Genomic DNA, 24,675 nt, shown 5'->3' with positions numbered 1-24,675 from the left:
CAGTTTGGAATCAGTGATCTGACTCCTCTGCTGGAGCCATTAAAACTCACACCAAGGCAGCAAGAGACAAAGAGACCAGAGACAGTCTGTGGCAATCCTACTTGACTAATCCATCTTTTCCCCTTTCCCTCCTGCTGTAGCTGAAGCTACCACTCCCAGCTATAGCCAATCCTTCCCTCCTTGTCACTGCCTCCCAGGCCCTCCCATGCCACTCCTCTGTTGAATACGAATATCAATACTTTAATCAAATGTGTCTCATCTTTAAAATACAAAATAGCCTTATCCTGCCCCCCGCCCAACTACTCCCTTACCTCTGCTGTCAAGCTGTCTACATTCACTGTCTCCATTTTCTCATTTTTCTATTCCTCAGTCCTATCTGAAAAAGCTGCTGACCACCCCACCCCACCCCCACAGACTCTATGGTCACCAAAAATCACTATATCCTTAAGCCAATGACCATTTTTGGTCTTCATCCCACTTGATACTCACTCTGATGCTTTCTTCTAGTACCTTTTTCATGCCACACTCTCCTGGTTGCTTTTAGACTTTTCAGCTGGCTGGCTCTCTCCTACCCATCCTTCAAATTAGGCTTTTTCAATCTCCTCACTACTGACATTTTGGGTCTGATGATGTTTTGTTGTGGGGGCTGTGCTGTGCAGCAGAGAATGTCGAGCAGCATCCCTGGCCTCTATCCACTAGACGTCAGTAGCACACACACACACCCCAAACTGTAACATCCAAAAAATCCCCAGATGTTGCTCATTATCCCCCGGGGAGCATAATTGCCCCAGGTATAAGAACCACTGCTTTCTATGATGGCAGTCCTCTCCTCTGTACCCTCTCCCTAGGAGATTTCAGTCACACCCCTGGCTGAAATTATCACCTATATATGCGAGGGAGTCTCACAGAATTTGAACTTCAGATATCCTACTACCTACCTGATTTCTGTAACTTAACATATCCAATACTGACTTTGTGATCTTAGTGAGAATTGAACCTGTTTCTCCAAACCTAAGTCTTTCTGGAACCTCCTTTTCCCTTAATCCCCATAACCAATCCATTACCAATAAAAAATTCGATTCTATACAGTGCACCCAAAATAGTAAGATATCTAGGAATAAACCTAACCAAAGAGGTAAAAGACCTGTTCTCTGAAAACTATAAAAAAAAATGATGAAAGAAATTGAAAATGACACAAAGAAATGGAAAGACATTCCATGCTCATGGAAGGAAAGAACAAATATTGTTAAAATGTCTTTACTACTCAAAGCAATCTATTCATTTAATGCAATCCCTATCAAAATACCAACAGCATTTTTACAGAACAACAACAAACAATCCTAAAATGTGTATGGAACTACAAAAGACCCAGAATAGCCAAAGCAATCTTGCAAAAGAAAAGCAAAGGCTGAAAAAAAAAAAAAAAGAAAAAGAAAGAAAGAAAGAAAGAAAGAAAAGAAAAGAAAAGAAAAGAAAAGAAAGAAAAGAAAAGAAAAGAAAAAAAGAAAAGAAAAGAAAAGGAAAAGAAAAGAAAAGGCTGGAAGTATCACAATTCCAGACTTCAAGTTATATTACAAAGCTGTAGTAATCAAAACAGTATGGTACTGGCACAAAAATAGACACAAAGATCAATGGAACAGAATAGAAAATCCAGAAATAAGCCCAAAATTATATGGTCAAATAATCTTTAACAAAGCACCTAAAGAATACCCAATGGAAAAAAGAGTATCTCTTCAACAAATGGAGTTGGGAAAACTGGACAACAACATGGAAAAGAATGAAACGGTACCACTTTTTACACCATACACAAAAATAGATTCAAAATCGATTAAACATCTAAATGTGAGACCTGAAACCATAAAAATCCTAGAAAAAACACAGGCAGTAACTTTGACACTGGCTGTAGCAACTTCTTTCTAGAAATGTCTCCTGAGATAAGGGAAACAAAAGCAAAAATAAAACAACTGAAACTACATCAAAATAAAAAGCTGCTGCACAGCAAAGGAAACAATCAACAAACTGAAAGGCAACCTATGGAATGAGGTTTGCAAAAGAGATTTGCAAATGACATAGTCAATAAAGGGTTAGTATCCAAAATACATAAAGAACTTATAAAACCCAACACCCAAAAAAACCAATCCAATTTAAAAATGGACAAAAGGAGGGATCCCTGGGTGGCGCAGTGGTTTAGCGCCTGCCTTTGGCCCAGGGCGCGATCCTGGAGACCCAGGATCGAATCCCACGTCCGGCTCCCGGTGCATGGAGCCTGCTTCTCCCTCTGCCTATGTCTCTGCCTCTCTCTCTCTGTGTGTGACTATCAATAAATAAAAAAAAAAGTAAAAAAAAAAAATGGACAAAAGGGGCACCTGGGTAGCTCAGTCATGATCTCAGGGTCATGAGACTGAGCCCTGCTTTGGGCTCCAAGCTCAGCACAGAGTCTGCTTGTTCCTCTCCCTCTGCTCCTCTCCCTTGCACACTCTCACACATGCGTTCTCTCTCTCTCAAATAAAATATTTTTTTAAAAATGGACATTAGATATAACATTTCTCCAAGACTTATAGATGGCCAATAGACTCATGAAGATGCTCTTCATCACTTATCATCAGGGAAATGCAAATCAAAACCACAATATCACCTCACACCTATCAGAATGGCTAAAATCAACAACACAAGAAACAACAGGTGTTGGTAAGGAAGTGAAGAAAAAGGAATCCTTGTGCACTGTTGGTAGGAATGCAAACTGGTGCAGCCTCTGTGGAAGACAGTATGGAGGGTCCTCAAAAAGTTAAAATAGAAAAAAAAAAAAGTTAAAATAGAACTCCCTTATGATCCAGCAATAGCACTGCTGGGTACTTACCCAAAGAATACAAGAGCACTAATTCAAAGTGATACATGCACCTCTATGTCTATAGCAGCATTATTTACAATAGCTAAGATAAGGAAGTAGCCCAAGCAGCCCAAATTCATAGATTGCTGAATGGATAAAGATGATGTATGTATATACAATGGACCATTATCAGCCATAACAAAGAATGAAATCTTGCCATTCTCAACAACATGGATAGATCTAGAGAGTAAAATGCTTAGCAAAGTAAGTCAGAGAAAGACAAATACCATATGATTTCACTCACTTTTATGGTGTAAGTTGATATCATGTAATATATGTAAGTTGATATTAAAGTTCAACATTCAGGAGTAGCCAGGAAAAACTGACAAAATCTACAAAGGGATACCAACTACTGAACATTCAGACATACTCTGAACCCTCTATAATTAAAAATATGGTTCTGACACATGAACAGATCAGCAGAATAGAACAGGAAGTCTAGAAATAGACCCCAAAACATACATAAATGTAGTATATGACAAAAGGGAGCACCTCAAATTACTAGGGCAAAGGTAGACCTTATAAGAAGTGGTTCTGGGATGGCTGGGTAGCCATTTTGCAAAAGACAAAATTGGACTCCTACATCACACCACACACAAGGAATTCCAAATGGTTCAGGATATAAATCTAAAAAGATGAAATCAGGCTCCTGGGTGGCTCTGTCGGTTAAGCGTCTAAATCTTGATTTTGGCTCAGGTCATGAACTCAGGGTTGTGAGACAGAACCCGGCATTGGGCTCTGTGCTGGGTGGGTGTGGAACCTACTTGGGATTCTCTCTCTCTCCTCTCCTCCCTCTGCCCCTCCTCCCAGCCCCACTCACCTCACTCACTCACTCTACCTCACCCCACTCCCTGCTCATGCACACTCACTTTCAAAAAAAAAAAAAAGAGAGATGAAACCATTCAAGTTCTAGAAGGGAACATAGGTGAGTTTCTCTTTTAACCTCCACATAGAGGGGATCCCTGGGTGGCTCAGTGGTTTAGCGCCTGCCTTTGGCCCAGGTCCTGACCCTGGAGTCCCAGGATCAAGTCCCACATTGGGCTCCCTGCATGGAGCCTGCTTCTCCCTCTGCCTGTATCTCTGCCTCTCTCTGTCTCTCATGAATAAATAAATAAAATATTTTTTTAAATAATTAAAAAAAATAACCTCCACATAGGGCAAGGCTTTCTAATTAATGACTCAAAATCCAATGACAATTTTTATAAAAGGTAGATAAATTTGATAATATGGAAAATTTTTGCATGATAAAAAATTTTTAAATTTGACAACTGATAGAAAATATTTGCATCATGTATCACAGATAAATAGATAGCTAATATCCTTACATATAAAGAACTTTTAGGGATTTCTGGGTGGCTCAGCGGTTTGGCGCCTGCCTTTGTCCCAGGGCATGATCCTGGAGTCCCGGGATCAAGTCCTGCGTTGGGCTCCCGGCATGGAGCCTGCTTCTCCCTCCTCCTGTGTCTCTGCCTCTCTCTCTCTCTATGTCTATCATAAATGAATAAATAAATAAATCTTTAAAAAAAAAAGAACTTTTAAAAACTGAAGGACAAGGACACCTGGGTGGCTCAGTGGTTGAGCATCTGCCTTTGGCTCAGGGCATGATCTCGGAGTCCCAGAATTAAGTCCCACATTGGGCTCCCTGCATAGAACCTGCTTCTCCCTCTGCCTATGTCTCTGCCTGTCTCTCTCTGTGTCACTCATGAATAAATAAAATCTTTTTTTAAAAAATTGAAGGACAAAAAAAAAATAGAAAAATAAGAGATAATAAATTCACAAAAATTATAAAAGTCTTTAAAGATTTATTTATTTATTTGAAAGAGACAGAGACAGAGAAAGTGCTTGAGAGGGGGAAGGGGTAGAGGGAGAGAATATCCAAGTAGACTCCCAATGAGTGTGGAGCCCAATGTGGGGCTCAGTCCATGAGTCATGAGATCAGAACCTGAGCTGTAACCAAGAGTCAGATGCCCAACCAACTTAGCCACCCAAGTGCCCCAAAATTATAAAAGTTTTTAAACACATGAAAATATGTTCAACCTCATGATTAGAGAAATGCAAATTAAAACTATACAGAGATTAAAAAGAAAAAGAACTATACAGAGATACCATTTCTCAACTAGCAGTATGACACACATGCTGTTTGCCAGGCTGGAAAAAACAGGCCCTCTCCTCAACTGCAGGAGGGAATGCAAACTGGTACAACCTTTCCGGAGAAAACTCTGGCAGCCCCTAACAAAACTACACATGCACTTTTAAACCAGCAACACACTTTTAGAAATTTGCCTTGTAGATACACATAAGACAAGGTGAAAACTTTTACGTGTATAGAAGGCTATTCATTGCAACTTTGTAATTGCAAAATATAAAGCGGGGGGGATCTAAATGCCCACATATAAGAGTATGGTTGAATTAACTACAGTACATCACACATGTAGTTGTTGGGCGGGGAAATAAAGTGACATGGAGTGATTTTTAGTACATACAGCTAGGTGCAAAAAGCAAAGTGGAAAACAGCATTTCGGGAATAAGAAAGAAGAAGAAATAAAATATATATGCATCTGCTCACTTGAGCAAAAAGAAATACAAATAATAGTTAAAAACTAGTGAGATTTAGTCTCCTCAAAAGGTACAAAGATGCGAGGGAGTGCCACTGCTCTGCATACGCTCTGTATAGTTCTGACTCTAGCTTGCAACTAGGTCAGAGCTCAAAGACCAAAATCAACAAGGATCTGGGGAGAACCAAAATGGAAGACAAACACACACAGCTACCTGCATTAAAGGTGATTAATATAACCATACTGAATTATGAGTGAGGGAAGAAAACTAACTTAAGTAACTTTGAAGAACAATATTTTTTAAAAATTTATTTATTTAGTTCAGAGAGAGAGCACAAGAAGAGGGACAGAGGGATGGAGAATCTCAAGCAGACTCTGTGCCAAGCATAGAGCCTGACGTAGGGCTTCATCTCCCAACCATGAGACCTGAGCCCAAACTGAATCAGACGCTTAACCCACAGCATGACCTAGGTGCCCTGAAAAACAGTATTTTGAATATATACTTAATAGCTAAAGACAAAATAATATTCACAAATGTTGTACCTCTGTTATCAGATTCATTTTTTCCAGGGGTATGGATTAACAATTCTGAAACTATGTGTTCCTGGATTGAACAATAAGTAAACATGTTGTGGGGAATAACAGCCCAGTTTCTCACTGTCAGACAAAGAAGTCATAAAGAAACAAGGGAGGGGGGCAACCTGGGTGGCTCAGCAGTTTGGTGCCACCTTTGGCCCAGGGCCTGATCGTGGAGACCCAGGATCGAGTCCCACGTCAGGCTCCCTGCATGGAGCCTGCTTCTCCCTCTGCCTGTGTCTCTGCCTCTGTGTGTGTGTGTGTCTCTCATGAAGAAGGCAGGCAGAAAGAAAGAAAGAAAGAAAGAAAGAAAGAAAGAAAGAAAGAAAGAAAGAAAGAAAGAAAGAAAGAAAGAAAGAAAGAAAGAAAGAAAGAAAGAAAGAAAGAAAGAAAGAAAGAAGAAAGAAAGAAAGAAAGAAAGAAAGAAAGAAAGAAAGAAGAAAGAAAGAAAGAAAGAAAGAAAGAAAGAAAGAAACAGGGAGGGGTGGTGCCTGGGTGGCTCCATTGGTTAAGCATCTGCCTTCAGCTCAGGTCATGATTCGGGGGTCCTGGGATTGAGCACCATGTCATCATCAGGCTCCCTGCTCAGTGGCAAGCCTGCTTCTCCCTCTCCCTCTGCTCCTCCTGCCTGCTCAGGTTCTCTCTTTCTCTCGCTCAAATAAATAAATAAAATCTTTTTTAAAATAATTTTTTAAAAATAAAGAAATGAGGGAGGCCAGTATGAACCCTGTGGTGTTGGACCGGAACTGGAGGTATCAGTATGAATTCATGGGTTTAAATTTATATATGCATGTATGTATGTATACAAATAGATATAAAAATTGATCAATATGTGTGTATGTGTCAATAAATAACATATGTTTCTTAGCTTTGTCTGCTAAGAGGGCCTAGAAGCAAGGAAATCCCAGTAGAAAAGAGCACACCTACCACCCAGAAATTGTTTCTGTTTGCCATCACTAATCAAAGGAACCAGGACTCTTGGGAGAATGGCTGATTCTATTTGGGTTGGAGTTGGGAAATACAAGTTAAGCCTAGAACACTTTAAGTTTTCAAAAAGTAAGGAAGTGCTCAAAAAACGCTGAAGACGTGTCAAAGAGACAGAGGCTCCCAGCATAAATAATAGTAATAGATTATAACCCCCCCCAAATAAAATTAATATCCAAGAGTATTTTGTGACATAAATAACTGAGTATCAAACGGGGAGAAGGAAAGTTATTAAAGTGGGGTTTCATCTGATAATAGAAAAATTGCCATTTGCCAAGCATCACTTTAATAACTATTTTAGACAAAAAAAGCATCAATGGATGCTGAAATTAGTAGGCAAAAAAGTATGATGAGAAACAGGATATTTACATAGTTTCAAAGGGTCTACTAGGAAGCCACTTTCAATTACTAACAGAAAACAGTAACTTTACTATGGAGAAACCTGGCAGATAACACCTTAACTATATGATAAAAATTAGGATCACCAAGAAGGAGACAAATCTCCATTATGTGCTTCCAGATAAGATGTATGAGAAGAACACAGCATTGTTCAGTTGTATTCTTACTAAAATTGCAGAGCTGAAATTTAATCATGAAGAAATCAGAAAATAAGTTTAGTTGTAATCCTATGGGACAAGGGGAACGATCCAAGCATTTCAAAGGCAGAAGAGTGATGCATAACAATAAACTAACATTCAGTGAGCACTAGCCATGTGCCAGCTCCATATAGTAGTTCAATTAATTTCCACAGTTCTATTTAATGGGCAGTCCTATTATTATCTCATTTTACTGATAATAAAACCAAGGCAAAGAGGAGTAACTTGTCTAAATCACACAACTAATAAGGGGCAAGCAGGGATGTGAACCTAGGAACTCTAAATCTTGAGCCAGTGCTCTAAACCCCTGTGCTTCATTGTAAATGTAAAGTTTGGACAAAATCCTCTAGTTCACTGGAGGAGAACCAGAGTGGAAGGGAACAGAAGCATGGAGGCCCAATGGGAAGGCTCACAACAGTTTGGGTGGAAGATGACAAGTCTAAATAACTTAACCAGGGACGCCTGGGTGGCTCAGCAGTTGAGCATCTATCTGCCTTTGGCTCAGGGCATGATCCTGGATCTGGTTATCGAGTCCCCCATCAGGCTCCATGCGGGAAGCCTGCTTCTCCCTCTGCCTATGTCTCTGCCTCCCTCTGTGTCTCTCACGAATAAATAAATAAAATCTTAAAAAAAAAAAAACAGGAGATCTTTAAAATTTTAAAATAAAATAAATAAATAACTGAACCATATTGTATTTTCAGTTTTGCAGGAGTTTGCCACATTAAGGCAAATAATACCCTTTAAAATAGAACTGTCTTTAAAAAAACTAGAACTTTCTTTTTAAAATTTAAGTATGTCACTTATGGCTATGGGAAATGTGAAGAAGAGTCCTGTAATGGTGCTTATGGAGCTTACAGTCATCTATAAATGTCACTTTCCCTAGTGAGGAAATGAGCCATTTTAGTGAATTTCAGCAACGTGAAGTGGCCAGAAAATGTTTTTGTGTTGTTACCCGTGAATAAGTAAGCACAATATCTGTGACCAAAAAAACAGGAGGAGAAAATGCTTCTGTATAATGAAGAGACAAATTTCAGTTTTCACTTTATGGCCACACTAGTAATACACAAGAGACCACTGCTATAACTGCTAGGCATATAACAGGTATTCAATAAACACAGCATCAAACTGAATAATGAATGGAATTTACCACCCAATTTTACTGCCCTAAAAGTCTTTTATACAGCATAAGATAGTGACTTTTAGAAATGCTATTTCTCCCTTCAAATTTCTAAGAAACATCATATTTCCAAACCAATAATAGTAGCAACAGTAAAGCAAACTTAAAAAACATTAATGTAAACATGTTAAACTGGGACTTATTATTCAAGATTCTTCAGTTTCTTTTTTTTTTAATTTTTTATTTATTTATGATAGGCACACAGTGAGAGAGAGAGGCAGAGACACAGGCAGAGGCAGAAGCAGGCTCCATGCACCGGGAGCCCGACGTGGGATTCGATCCCGGGTCTCCAGGATCGCGCCCTGGGCCAAAGGCAAGCTCTAAACCGCTGTGCCACCCAGGGATCCCAAGATACTTCAGTTTCTAATAAATCATATTTATCTTCAGTTCAATAGATATATCATAAGGTTTAATACAATAGTATTCTGTAAAGCTCATCATCCAGTTAGTAAAGTGTTGGTAATACAATAGGTTATTAACTGGGGCTCCACCATGAAATAATGTGTGATGTTTGTTGGGATGAAATTTATATTTCCCAACGAGTAAAGGATTTCCCAACCCAATTTGAAAAATAAAATGAGAAGGACGCTTATCTTAGAACATTAATTGTATGATTTTAGCATAGTATTTGTATTCAAAGATAGGTATCCTGGAAGCAATCAATTTATTATTTAATACAAGTGACCCAATCTCTACTTGAATACACTTTGTTACTCAATAAGCAATTTAAACTCTTTTGTACTGACAGTCTATAAACAGTCTTTGTTCCATCTCAGACCAGTTTCACTCCTCCCCTGTCAAAAAGTAAGGAAACTATTTTCAGGACACTGGGGTGGGATTGGGCAGGGAGACTGCAAAGGGACACAGATGATGAGGATTCTTTTTTTTATTTTTTTATTTTTATTTATTTATGATAGTCACACAGAGAGAGAGAGAACGGCAGAGATACAGGCAGAGGGAGAAGCAGGCTCCATGCACCGGGAGACCGACGTGGGACTCGATCCCGGGTCCCCAGGATCGCGCCCTGGGCCAAAGGCAGGCGCCAAACCGCTGCGCCACCCAGGGATCCCCGATGATGAGGATTCTTGAGAGACATGGTCGCATCTCAACGTTTTCCCTTTACCTTCTGCAGATACGGAGACCCTGGCACCTGTCAGTGTCACTGACACTGCTTTCTGGCACTTCACTAATGTCTCCATTCGCTCGTTTCATCGTAGGGCTGCCACAGGTTTCCAATGCAGAGATGTTTGTGAGAGTCTCACTTGGATAAAGCCTTTTGGGTGCTGCTTTACTCAAAATACATCCTGGGGCCTTGCTGGTTACATTTTTATCAGCCTTTGAATTGTTGTGTGTTGAGTGCATCAGATCTGACCTGAGGGATTAAGGGATTAAATGAAGGAATTGTTTGTCTGGAAATATATATTTTTATACAACTAATAAAGAAATAGGAGGCGACAATGATAACACTAGCTTAGGGAATATATTGAAACAACATAAAACTGATTGTTGAAGGTTAAAATTTGCCTCAGAAAGTTAAAAATAGAACTACCCTATGATCCAGCAATTGCCCTACTGGGTATTTAGCCAAGGATACAAAAATACAGATTTGAAGGGGTACAATGTTTATAGCAGCATTATCAAAAATAGCCAAACTATGAAAAGAGCCCGATGTACATCAATGGATGAATGGATAAAGAAGAGGTGGTGTACATATATACAATGGAATATTACTCATTCATCAAAAAGAATGGAATCTTGCCATTTGCAACAATGTGGATGGAGCTAGAGTATATTAAGTGAAGTCAAAGAAAGACAAATATCATATGATCTCATCCAAATGTGGAATTTAAGAAACAAAACAGATGAACATATGGGGAAGAGAGAAAAAGAGAGAGAAAGAGAGAAAGAGAGAAGAGAGAGAGAGAGAGAAACCATAAGCGACTTTTAATGATAGAGAACTGAGGGTTGATGGAGGGAAGTGGGTGGGGGATGGGCTAGATGGGTTATGGGCATTAAGAAGGGCACCTGCTGTGATGAGCACTGGGTATTGTATGCAAGTGATGAATCACTGAGTTCTACTCCTGAAACCAAAATCACATTTGTATGTTAACTAGACTTTAAATAAAAAATTTTTTAAAGAAAGCTAATGTTTACATATGTGATTATTTGGAAATTCTCTCTACAGATTCAAATTCTTCAGTAAAGCAACCCAGTGTGCATGAGACAAACTTGTGATATAGTAACAGGGCCCAAGTTAGAAAAAAAAAGTCAAATTACTATATATCTGTATGATAAAATTCTATACAGTCATTAAAAATCATGTTTTCAAGTCATAATCAGTGATACTGGAACATATTCACAATACATTTTGTGAGGACAGAAAAGTATATATCCTATATGAGCCTGATCTTATTTTAAAACACCTTATGCAAAAAAAAAAAAAAAAAAAAGTCTGAAAGAAAAAACAGCAAGTCAAATGTTAACAGTGGGTATCTCCAGGTGGTGCAATTTGTACTTCTTTGTACTTTTCTGTATTTTCCAAATTTCCCATAGTACCCTTAAAGTCACTTTTATAGTGAAGCACTCTGCACCCCCTCCCCAAAAATCAGTTATTGAGACAAAAGAAAAAAAAGAAAAACAAAGGTTGTCCCCATGTCTGAGAAAGAGAGTTCTAGGCAGTGAACAGAAACTTAACCGTAAACCTTAACACTATATCTCTCCTAAAAAACAACTGCCAAAACTGAAATGAGGTTTGGGTAGTAACAAAGATTAACCAGACAGTCCTGTCAAATTCTGAGCAGGAGAGAAAAAGCAAATGGCTAGTGCATGATTGGTGATATTTCCATGCCTAGTTGGTCCCTCTGTAAGCTCTTCCTGATTTAGGCAATATTTCTGATCTCCTAATGTTTTATTCCTCCATCATTTCCTACATGAATGCCAATGAATTATTTCAGAATAAAATTGCAATGGCTTTTTCCTAACCAATACAGACGTTAAAATATTGGCCTTACCTTTTTTGGTTTTGTGAAAGACACAATGATTGCGGAGAAGATGCTCTACTTGGCTCATCAGCTAATGTAGCCAAGATAAAGTTAGCTTCCAATAACATATCATCAATACTTAAAGCCATAGGTCTAAAAAAGGCAAAGTCAGAGCAAGCATCATACATGTTTTTTTTTTTTTTGATGGACATTAGGAAAATTAGAAAACAACACTTACTTCAAAAGTAAAAGGAAACAGTAAAAGAACTCCTGTTCATCTTTTCACAAATTAACATAGTCAAATGGTGCTTAGACATCATCAGATCCCATTTCAAAAAGTCCATCTAACCTAACCCAATCTCTGAAAGCTTAGATCTGGAATACTATATGAAATATCATAGTTTCATAGAAATTAGATTTGCTTAAGCCATGTATAATTTTCTAATTAGGCAATTCAGCACCATGTCAAATTTATAAATGTATTCACTCTGCAAAATATATCTTTCTCAATTATCAACTAAAAAAAGCATCCTCAAACTTTTAGTTTGCTAAGTTTTGCCAGTAAAGTTAAGGAATTCTTGAGGTGTAAATTTCAAAGTGATCCAAAGGATTCTATTATTGATATATAACAAAAGAAAGGAAGGAAGGAAGGCGAGCAGGCAGGCAGAAAGGAAGAAGCTCAGAAAGTTCCCAAGGACTTACTTCCCAGGAAAATCAAAATGAATGGCTATAGGAGCATGTGTAGCTTCTGAAAATATCAGCATTCCCTGGGGGGGGGGGGGTGGAGAAGAAGAAGAAAAATAGTTGAAATCTTTATTTAAAAAACTACGAGTGAAATTTTGACACAAATTTTTGTTTACCTTTAATTCTTTGAAACAAAATGTTATTTCAGTATCAACTCCAATTTGAAAGAAGTCAAATTCATCTGGACCAACAAACATTTCACTGTACACAGAATTGGTCAAATCTGTTCAATATTACAAGAAAATAAAGAATAGAATTAGTCCCAGGGGTACTTACTAAATTTTAGTATAAAACATAACTAAATGGTAGGTTAAAAATAGCCACAAATCCTTTGACACTCCTTCATTGAGAGATGGGGTCTGTGTCTACGTCCCCTTCCCTTGAATTTGGGTAGTTGGCTCCCTGACTGCTGAGACCAATAGTATATGATGCTATAGATGAATTGCCCTCGTGCTGGTTTCTGAGCCCAGGCCTTAAGAGACTGGCAACTTCCACTTCCTCTATCTTCCATCCACTTCCTCTGTCCTACAACACTCATTCTTGGGAACTTGGCCACAATGGCCAAGTTGGCCAACTTGGTCAAGTTCATGCTCTATGAAGTCCAAATTAATGGCGAGGCCATATGTGTGCAGTCACTCTGGTTAACAGCCCAGCTGTGCTCCCAGCACTAATTACCAGCCATGTCAGTGTGCCATCTTAGATGGACTCAGATGATTCTAGACTCAGCCACTATCTAACTGCAATTGCATGAGATCCCAAGTACAAACTATCTAGCTGAGTCCCATCAACCCACAGAAATATAAAAGAGAATAATAATTTTGAGTTTTTCACTACAAAAATCTTTGATAAAAAAAAAATCTTTGATATACATGCTCAGAAATACACACACACACAGACACCCAAGTACCTTTTCTTCCTTCTCCTCGTTTTCTTTTTTTTTCCTAATTGAAGTGTAGTTAACATACAGTGTTATATTAATTTGGGTTAAATATAAAAATTCAACAATTCTATACTTTCCTCAGTATTCATCAAGATAAATTAGTCTTAATCCCCTTTATCTATTTCACCCATCCCTCCTCTGCCAACCACTAGTCTATTCTCTGTATTTTTTTTTTTAAGATTTTATTTACTTATTCATGAGAGACACACACACACAGAGAGGCAGAGACACAGGCAGAGGGAGAAGCAGGCTCCATGCAGGGAGCCCGACGCAGAACTGGATCTTGGGTCTCCAGGATCACACCCTGGACTGAAGGCGGCGCTAAACCACTGAGCCCCCCAGGCTGCCCTGTTTTCTGTATTTAAGAGAATGGTTTTTGGTTTGTATCTTCTTCTTTGTTCATTTGTTTTGTTTCTTAAATTCCACGTATGAGTGAAATCATATGGTATCTGTCTTTCTCTGAAGGACTTACTGCATTTAGCATTACATCTGTTTTTTAAAAGATTTTACTTATTTGAGACAGAGCACAAACAGGGGAAGGAGCAGGGGAAGAAGCAGACTCCCCACTGAGCAGGGAGCCTGATGTGAGGCTCAATCCCAGGACCCTAGGATCATGACCTGAGCCAAAATCAGACATTTAACAAACAATGGCACCCAGGGGCCCCTAGCATTATATCCTTTAGGTCCATCTATGTTGTTGCAAATGGCAAGATTTCATTCTTTTTTATGACTAATACTGCATTATGTATACACCACATCTTCTTTATCTATTTGTCTATAATGAATTTGGGTTGCTGCCATATCTGGCTACGGTAAATAATATTGCAGTGAATACAGAGGTGCATATATGTTTCAAATCAGTATTTTCATTTTCTCTGTGTAAATACCCAATAGTAGAATTATTGGATCATATATTTCTTTTTTTTTAATTTTTTAAAATTTTTATTTATTTATGATAGTCACACAGAGAGAGAGAGAGAGAGGCAGAGACACAGGCAGAGGGAGAAGCAGGCTCCATGCACCGGGAGCCCGACGTGGGATTCGATCCCGGGTCTCCAGGATCACGCCCTGGGCCAAAGGCAGGCGCTAAACCGCTGTGCCACCCAGGGTTCCCTGGATCATATGATATTTCTATTTTTAATTTTTTGAGAAACCTCTATATTGTTTTATACAGTGGCTGCACCAATTTATATTCCCAAAACCAGTGCACAAGAGTTCCTTTTTCTCCACATCCTCACCAATACTTGAATTTCTTGCATTTTTTATTCTAGCCATTCTGAAAGGTATAAGATGATAGATATCTCATTGTTTTTTTTTTCTTTCAAAGAAAAGAGGGAGGGGATCCCTGGGTGGCTCAGTGGTTTGGCACCTGCCTTTGGCCCAGGCCGTGATCCTGGAGTCCCGGGATCGAGTTCTGCTTCGGGCTCCCGGCATGGAGCCTGCTTCTCCCTCTCCCTCTGCCTGTGTCTCTGCCTCTCTCTCTCTCTCTGTCTATCATAAATAAACAAATCTTTTAAAAAAAATAAAGAAAGAAAAGAAAAGAGGGACACCTGGGTGGCTCTGCGGCTGAGCATCTGCCTTTAGCTCAGGGCATGATCCCAGTCCAGGGATTGAGCCCCGTGTCAGGCTCCCTGTGAGGAGCCTGCTTCTTTCTCTGCCTATGTGTCTGCCTCTCTCTGTGTGTGTCTCTCATGAATAAATAAATAAAATCTAAAAAAAAAAAAAGAACAGAAAAGAAAAGAAAGGCAGATTACCACATGCAGTACCTCATTTGGGTGTGTCTGGAGTCTTGAAAGCTTGACTGCCCTATGTTCTGCAAATGGACTTTGAAAGCTTATTTGAAGGCTCCAGCAGAGGAGCATAGCTATTTGTATACTCTTGACCAAAGAATGGTCCTCCTTTACCAAGAAGGCCTCTGAGCTTGCAGTTTCAGGACGGACACACATGGAGCCGTGAGGAAGGAAGGGGCCATCTGCCTAGCAGCCAGATCAGCTGAATCAATCCTGGCGATCAATGGAGTGACAGATGTCTCAGCCACATCCCCCTTACATCCTCATTGTGGTTTTGATTTGCATTTCCCTGATGATGAGTGCTGTTGAACATCTTTTCATCTGTCTGTGGCCATCTGTATGTACTCTTTGGGGAAAAAAAGTATTCAGGTACTCTGCCCCTTTAAAAAAAAATTTGAGAGAGAGAAAGAGAGCGGGAGGCAGGAACAGAGGGAGAGAGAATCTCAAGCAGACTCCACACTGGGTACAGGGCCCGATACGGGCTTGAACCCACAACCCTGAGATCACAACCTGAGCTGAAATCAAGAGTCAGATGCTTAAATGACTGAGCCACCCATGTGTCCCAATCTGCCCATTTTTAAATTGGATTACTTTTAGTAACTTCATAGTATTTCATTACCTTTACTCAACCAATATTCTGATATTAGATCTGAAGTATAGAAGATGTCCAAACTATTAAAAGTGCTTATCTCTGGATAGCGGGATGTCAGATGACTTTTTTTTTATTAGTGCTTATTTTGTGTTTTTTATTTTCTTCAATGAACACAAATTAATGTAAGTTTAAGAACAAAAAATAATTAGCATATATATTTTAACGGGACCAAATATTATCCTAAAAACATATTCCTATCAAACAAGAAGGCTCATGTCACTTCCAGTGTACTAGCATAGAGTAAGTTCAAAAATAAACAACTGGGTCCCCAGTCACCCATAACTATAACTACTCATTAGAAAGCTGCTCACAAGGGACAGTGTCTCCTGGTTGCTAAATGGCCATCTTTATTCAGAGATTACATTATGAAATATAAAACAGACCCTTTCACTAGCCAAGCATATATTTTCCAGATCATGAACTTCTAAATTATCAAAAACAATGCTACATAAGACTAGAAAGAAGTAATAATAGCACAGTGCTAATGAGCCTGTGCCTTGGAGCCTATGTTCAGATAATCCATACTTACTAACTGTGTGATACTAGGCAAGTCACTGAGTTTCTCTGTAGAAAATGTGCATAATAATAGTACCTACATCACAGAGTTGTTACAAAGATCACATGAATTCATAAATGGAAACCATTTAGAAAAAGAATGTGGAGGGGCACCTGGATGGATGGCTCAGTGAGTTGAGCTGCTGACTCTTGATTTCAGCTCAGGTCATGATCTCGGGGTCCAGGCAATGAACCCTGCACTAGGCTTCTCCCTCACCGGGGAGTCTGCTTCAAATTCTCTCTTTCCCTCTGCCCTTCACTCCTGCCCCATTCACTCTCTCTTTCAAAATAAATAAATCTTTTTTGAAAAAAAAAAGAAAAAGAACATGGCACAACATGAAAGTCATCTGATTCAATTTCAGCCCTACTTCTGCTGGTTTTTCAATTTAGAATAATATCGTTCCCTACCTTCTTCTTTACTGCTGTCACACACACACACACACACACACACACATACACAATTACCCAAGCAAGGTGAAAAAGTCTCAAACAGCTTGTGCCCAAAAGATCCTAGTCAATTTTCTTGATAGCAAAACTCCTGATTTAATCATGCTTTAGTCTCTCCATTCATTCTAGATAAGTCTTGGAAGAGCTGACTTAAGAAGTATTTACATTTTCTGTTGTGTGTATGTGCCATCTGGAATATCTTACATCTTTAATTCAAAGCTACTTTTTCATATGTGATTAAAGATAGTCTCAATTGGATTGCTGACCTCTTTATTTTTCTTTATGCTAAACATAAAAGGTGATAAAAGATGAAAAACAGGGATGCATGGCTGGCTCAGTTGGAAGAGTATGCAACTCTTGATCCTGGGGTCATGAGTTCGAGCTCCATGTTGATATAAAGATTACTAAAAATTAAATAAACTTTTTTTTAAAAGATGAAAACCAGTACTTAAAAATCTTAACTGAAAATACACTTTTCTCAGTAACCATTCTAATTTTAAAACAACCTGAATTTCAAAGCCAAATATTTTAATTATTGATTGTGTTCAATTTCCTGGATCTCTTAAAAAGTTTTAATGATCTTTCTACAACTTACTGCTTTTTAGACAAGAACAAATGTTATGCCACCAATGTTTACTGTATGGCCAGTAATCAAGAAAGCCAGGAAGTGACATTCCATATAAGCGCCACAACAGATGGAGTCCTTACCCATTGGTTCATCACTGGAACTCTTAAGGCAAACACTGAGTGGGGTAACAGCAAGAGTAACTTCTTCTTGACTTGATGTAAAAAGAACAAGTGCCTCAGCAAGCACTCTATGAAATGTAATGAAAAGCATTACGTTATTTGAAAAACAAGAAGAAAGAAAGAATCTTATTAAGTGGGACTCCAATCTTTACTCTGGAAATAAACAGGTTAGTCAGCCTAGATATTTTTAAACTTACCCCCCCTCCAAAAAAAAAAAAAAAAACCTATCTTTTTTCTACATGAGCTACGATATTTTTAGTATATTTTAAAATTCATCTGAAGGCCAAGAGAATAGTAAAATATATTCTTAGTAAGACATGTGAAAGCTGCAGAATAAACCAGACACTGGAAGAAATGTCTTTAATTCTATGGTTTTATACACCCAACATATATTTTTAATGTCCTGCAATCATAATCCTAAGGGAGGTACTAGAAAATACAGCTGTTCAGATAGAACTGGGTAGAACTGTGATGGAGATCCAGGTGAGGGGTAGAAGTTTACAAGCAGCCTGCTGCTTATTATATTCCCTTTCCCTTTGTTATGTGTCCTAGATTATTACCTATTACTTTCAAGGCTGTCTTGACATCCCAAATGCCCTTTTATCCTGAGCTCCCTTTTTAAAAACAGCTTTTTTGTTACAGGATTCACATACTGTACTATTCACAGATTAAAAGGTTTTCAATTTGTATTTCCCTATTAATGATATTGAGCACCTTCTCATGTGCTTTTCAACCATTGATATATCTTCTTTGGCAAAATATCCATTCAAATCCTTTGTCCATTTTTTTTTTTAATTTTTTTTTTTTGATTTATTTATGATAGTCACAGAGAGAGAGAGGCAGAGACATAGGCCGAGGGAGAAGCAGGCTCCATGCACCGGGAGCCCGACGTGGGACTCGATCCCGGGTCTCCAGGATCGCGCCCCGGGCCAAAGGCAGGCGCTAAACCGCTGCGCCACCCAGGGATCCCCCTTTGTCCATTTTTAATTAGGTTACTTTTTATTATTATACCACAAAATCTGGGCTACTTATGAAATTAAGGTTGTTGTCAAATAAAAATGAGATTCTTAGAATTTATGTAATGTTGATGTTAACCCAATGCTAGACATTAGCTTAGCAGTGTTTCTTGATACCAAAATATGAGGAACACCTACCAAATTCATCTAGGAACTTTTACAGTGTTATGGGGGAAGTGTTTTACCAGATATCAAATAACCTGACACCAAAAAAAAAAAAAAAAAGATAATATAAATGTGCAATTCAAAAAGAAAAATACAATTGCCAATAAATATATGAAAAGATGTTCAAACTTCCAAGCAATCAATGCAACAAAAAAGAACATCTAATAATACAATTTTCTACCTATCAGGTTGGCAAAAATTTTAAAGATTGATCATATCTGTTACTTGAAAGGATTCCCCTACACTTCTGGTGGGAATGTAAATTGGCATAATGTTTCAGACAGCAATTTGGTAATCAGTATGTTTGCAGATCTAAAACTTGGTAAGCCTTTGGCCCAGCTTTTTCATTTCTAGGACTCTGTGCTAAACTGCCTAGATAAGATGGCCCCCAGTGATCCCCACTTCCTGGTATTCATGCCATCATATAATCCCCTGCCCCTGACTATGGGCTTAATTTACAGAATCACTTCTAACAAACAAAATGGCAGAAGTGATGAAACGTCAGTTCTGAGATTAGGTTACAAGAAGACTTTGGCTTCCATTTGTGAATTCTCTCTCTCCATCAGTTACCTCAATCACCAATCTCTCTCTCTGATTACCAGTGGCCATGTTGTGAGGACAATCATATTGTCCACAGAGAGGCCTCAGAGAGTGTGGTGAGAAACTGAGGCCTACCAGCAACCAGACGAGTGAGCTTAGAAGCCGTCTTCTGAGGCCTCCCCGTAGTCATGTCGGTGAATCCCCCCAGGCCCAGCCTTCAGATGAGACTGCAGCCCTGGCTGCCAGCTTGACTCCAACTCCATGAGATACCTTGAACCAGATGCACCCAATTAAGCCTCACTTATAACTATGAAATAATAAATGTCTGGTTTCTGAAAGCTCTGAGTTTGGGGAAGTTTTGTTCCACAGAAATAGGCAACCAATATACTTTCTCTGGATGGCAAAAAAGCTGGAAACAACCTACTTTTTTCAGTACTAGGATAATGAGTAACTAAATTATGGTTCAGTCATTACAGTGAAAAACTATGCAAATATTAATAACAATAAAATTGGGATCCCTGGGTGGCGCAGCGGTTTGGCGCCTGCCTTTGGCCCAGGGCGCGATCCTGGAGACCCGGGATCGAATCCCACATCGGGCTCCCGGTGCATGGAGCCTGCTTCTCCCTCTGCCTGTGTCTCTGCCTCATTCTCTCTCTCTCTCTGTGACTATCACAAATAAAAAATAAATAAATAAATAAATAAAAATAAATAAAATTGATTTAAGTGAACTGACACAGAAACTTAAAAAAGCAAGTTCCCAAACAATAATAGTAGGATATTTTTTTGAAAAAAATTATAAGTATGTGTCTAGTATGTAATATAAATTTGAGAGGGGAAGGAAGGAAGAAAGAAAAAAGAATATCCATAGCTGTAGGGAGAGGGTGAGTTACAAAGATATTATCTATACAGAGAAGGTAATCTACAAGAATATACACCAAACTGTTGATTGATGTCACCTCTGCCAAGTGGGATAAAAGGGACAGGTAGAGGGGAAAGTCCTTTCATTTTTTATGCTTGCACTCCTCTATAAACTCGAGATGTATTATAAGGGGCACGTATTGCTTGTGTAATTAAAAAAACAATAAGGATAAAATATTTTTTGGTTCGCAAGTAATTAATGTTTAATGCTACAGCTTAACTAAAAAAATGAGTGCACTTACACTGACAAATGCACCTAACTCCTCTAAAGAAAAAATGCCAACTTGGGATAAAGTTGGTTTACATAAAAAATGTTAAAGTTTCCTCATGTTGTGTGTTTTAAGACTCAGACAGAAGGCAATATATAAATGCAAAGTATCATTAGTTAAAATATTTTTCTCTTGGTACCTCTGGATGTAAAAAGCCACTAATGGGATATTTTTAGAACTTTCTTGCCATTAAATTATTATTGCTACCATTAAGCAATTATATATATATATATCATTATATATGATTTTATTTACTTATTCATGAAAGAGGCAGAGAGAGAGGCAGAGACACAAGCAGAGGGAAAAGGAGGCTTCATGCAGGAAGCCCGATGTGGGACTCAATCCCGGGACTCAATCCCAGGACCCCAGAATCACGCCCTGAGCCAAAGGCAGACGCTCAACCACTGAGCCACCCAGGTGTCCCCATTTAGCAATTATATTATCTACTATTATCTTTCTTACGGTTTCCTCTTGACTTTGTGAGGGGATTTCTCCAAGTCAAATGTTTGCTTTTTAAAAAAATATAACTGATTTCAAAGTTTAATTAAAGGCATTAATTCTTTATTCTGTGTCCATATTATATTCAGAAAAAGAAAAATAAATACCAGAGAACTCATTACCTTGGCTGAATGACTAGTGTATTAGAACACATATTCTTTTCAAAAATAACTTGCAAGGGCTGACTTTCCTGAAAACACACATTGTGAGTTCTTCTAATACCTTAAAAAGAACAAAGCAATCTGTTAATAATTTTAAGTGCAACATAAACTATTTAAAAAGTCTAAGTTTCACAGCCAAGTTAAAATAATAAAATGAAAGGAACATTTACTATCTGGCCAGGTGCATGTAGCTTGAAGCACTACTCCTTTATAGAATGTGTTTATCGCTCTCTAGTGGACAGCACACAACACGCCATATCCTCGGACACTCAGGCAGTAGAGCTCCCAAGTTCTTTCGAAATACAGGTGACTTCTTAAATTCTGTGTAAAATAGTGATTGCCCACTATAGTTCATACACCTATCATTCTCTTTTAGTACTCCTTATCCAGGTCTGATATTTCTGTATTGCAGAGACTTTTGGAAGTCAGACACGGACATCTGGTCTGTAAATTCTTTTTCTCTGAGAGGAGGAGAAAATCACTTCTACTGTGTAGTCATTATGTCTACAGCCCTATGTGCCAGGAACTGTAGTATGCATTTTACATACATTACCTATGATCTTCACTATATCCCTATGGGGTAGGCACTTAAAAGAGGAAACTGCAGCTCGGTGAGGCTGACTTTTCAAAGCAATGCTACTTGAACAAGTATAGGTAGAATTTCTATCTAAGTTTGAATACAGAGCCCATATAATAAAATCCAAGTGGGCTGTAGCTTCCTACAGCATAATAATGTTGTAAGAATCAAAGGGACCACTAGAAACATTTCTCAACTAACTTGGATTTTTTTAATTTGATGGGGCAGAGGGAGAGAGAGAGAATCCCAAGCAGGCTTAACGAGCCTGACACAGGGCTCAATTCCACGACCCTAAAATCATGACCTAAGCCAAAATCAAGAGTCGGATGCCCAACCAGCTGAGTCACCCAGGTGCCCCTGGATATTTTTCTGATACAAAATAACAGCAACATTTATTAATTTCATAAGGATTTACTGATCACCAACTACTCACAAAGCTGCATTAGTTAGCTTTTGCTGGAAAAGAAACCACTCCAAAACTAAGTGGCCCCAAATAGCAAACACTTGCTATTGTTCACAATTCAGCTGAGTTGTTCTACTTTAAGCTGGCTTAGCTGTGGCCCAACATCTTGGATGGCCACACTTCCATGTGTAGGGCCTCTGTGGGACAACTGGCATGGCTGACGCTGCTGGGATGGCTGAGGCCACCCGCCACATGGACTTAATCTTGCAGAAGTCGACTGTGCAGCACTTGTTCTCATGATGAAGGAAAGATTCCTGCCTTACCAGGGTTGCCAGGCTTCTTAAGGCCTAGGCTTGGAACTCACACAATATCACTTCTATTTAATTGATAAAGCAAGCCCAAGGCCAGCCAAGATTCCAGTTGGGGAAACAGACTTCAGCTTTTGAAGGGTGGGAAGCAGTAAATAATTTGTGAACACTTTTTTTGGAGTCTACTACACAGGAACCATTTTAGGAGATGGGGATTAGCAAAGCACAAGCTGAACAAAAATTTCTATCCTCACAGAGCTTACCTTCTAGGGAGGGGAGACAGACAATAAGAAAATAAATAAGTAAAATAATTGCTAGGAAACATAGTGATAAGGGCCACAGGAAAAAAGCAAAGCAGAAAGGGCACTAGGGAATGCCAGTCACAGTAGACAGTAGTTTTAAATAGGGAGGTCAAGGAAGATGTCATGGAAATAATGCATCTGAGTAAAGACTTCAAAGAGGTGAAAGAGCAAGCAACATGCCATCTGGAAAAGAAGCTTGCTAGGCAGAGATCTTCCAACCCATGTAAGACCTTTTTGGCCATTATAAGATCTCTGGCTTTAAGCCTCGGTAAATTGAGAGGGTTTAGGGCAGGGAGTGGAGTTGAGAGAATTTGAGCACTAGAGTGACATATCCAACCTATTTCATCTTTGCATTCATCCATAAATTTTAGATGTACTACAAAGAGCATGGCATTGCAAGGGATTATTGTGATTTCTATTTTGGCAAGACACAAAGTTCAATAGTTGGCATAAGTTGCCTATTCTAAAAACAATTTTCAAGTTACTTTTGGAGCAATAGGTATTAGATGCTTATGATCTACCAAAGGATAGTGAAAAAGTAAGTCACCCCGCACCCTCATACCCTCCAAAGAGGGCACTACTGTTACCAGAAACAGCCTTAGCAAGGATCATACCTCTAGAACAGACATCTAAATATTTCACTCAAGTGAATACTGGCATTGCCAAAGATGAATAAGCAGAGAAATACCTAATTTCTTTTTCATTCCTGAGGCTCCTTTTCTTGCTACTTGCTTCCTTCTCCTTTTCCCTTTACAACTGACAAGTGCTAAACACTTTTAATCCAAACCCTTGCTCACAGGGCTTCCTTCCCATAGAATGCCTTCCCATTTCCATCTACTGGAAACTCACCCAGTATGTGGTGCCACTAGCCACAAAACCTTTCCTCTTCACCTTTCTCTCCTTTGAATTTCTGGCCCAAACAACATCCACTGTACGACTTTATTTTTAAGTAGGTTCTATACTGGGCTTGAACTCACGACACTGAGAATAAGATCCGAGCTGAGATCAAGAATCAGACACTAAACCAACTGAGCAACCCAGGTGCCCCACAACTCTACCTTTTTTTTTTTTTTTTAAGATTTTATTTATTTATTCATGTGAGACAGAGAGAGAGAGCAAAAGAGAGAGGCAGAGACACAGGCAGAGGGAGAAGCAGGCTCCATGCAGGGAGCCCGATGTGGGACTCGATCCCCGGTCTCCAGGACCATGCCCTGGACTGAAGGCAGCACTAAACCACTGAGCCACTGGGACTGCCCCAATTCTACCCTTTTTTAAGCAACTTGGCATGATGTACCTCTTCACTGGTTTTTCTAGTCTTCTCATTTAACAACAATTTTCCTTGATAGGATGCAAATGGGATCAACATTTAGAAGTCCTGTTTTCTCCCTGGGTTCATCTATTAACTTTATTTTGTGTTACACAAAGTACTGGACTCTACCGAGATAAGGAGTTTTGATTTATAACGGACTTCTTTCATTAAGAAAATCTTACTATTAAAAACAACAACTGGGGTGCTTATGGCTCAGTGTTAAGCATCTGACTTGATCTCAGCTCAGGTCTTAATCTCAGGATTGTGAGTTCAAGCCCCACACTGGGTTCCAGGCTGGGAGTGGAGCCTTCTTTCTTTCTTTTTCTTTTCTTTTTTTTTTTTAAAAAAAAAAAAAAAAGATAAAAACAACAACAGCTGAACTAAAGCAAATGCTTAGTCACATGTTTGGCTTAAATTCTGGCATAAGCTCCTAACTTCTCACAGACCGGTGACAATAGTTTGCGGCCCAGAAGCCAGTCCATGCATCATTCTGAGTAGTAGTGTCTCATACCATCTGCTCCTGGCCATGGGATTTTTGACACTAGGAGAGAATTCTACTTGCCACTTCATAAGCTCAA

At 38.9% G+C, this 24,675-nt stretch overlaps 1 protein-coding gene across 1 annotated transcript in view; it reads right to left on the bottom strand.

The window, feature by feature from the left end:
- Positions 1–9,672: 9,672 nt before the first annotated feature.
- Positions 9,673–24,675, bottom strand: part of RAD9B (RAD9 checkpoint clamp component B) — a 29,428-nt gene continuing 14,425 nt past the window's right edge. Inside the window, exons 6-10 of the mRNA XM_049102129.1 lie at positions 21,160–21,259; positions 17,593–17,699; positions 12,617–12,723; positions 12,459–12,523; positions 9,673–10,147 (exon numbers count right to left, since the gene is read on the bottom strand). Coding sequence (XP_048958086.1) covers positions 9,895–10,147; positions 12,459–12,523; positions 12,617–12,723; positions 17,593–17,699; positions 21,160–21,259 — 632 coding nt within the window. The 3' untranslated portion in view covers positions 9,673–9,894. The remainder of the gene's footprint in view (positions 10,148–12,458; positions 12,524–12,616; positions 12,724–17,592; positions 17,700–21,159; positions 21,260–24,675) is intronic.

The sequence above is a fragment of the Canis lupus genome, chromosome 26 (assembly GCF_003254725.2).
Source record: "Canis lupus dingo isolate Sandy chromosome 26, ASM325472v2, whole genome shotgun sequence".
In the NCBI taxonomy this organism is placed as follows: Eukaryota; Metazoa; Chordata; class Mammalia; order Carnivora; family Canidae; genus Canis; species Canis lupus.
Note: the sequence above shows the minus strand (reverse complement) of the source record. Positions and strands in the feature narration are given on the sequence as shown.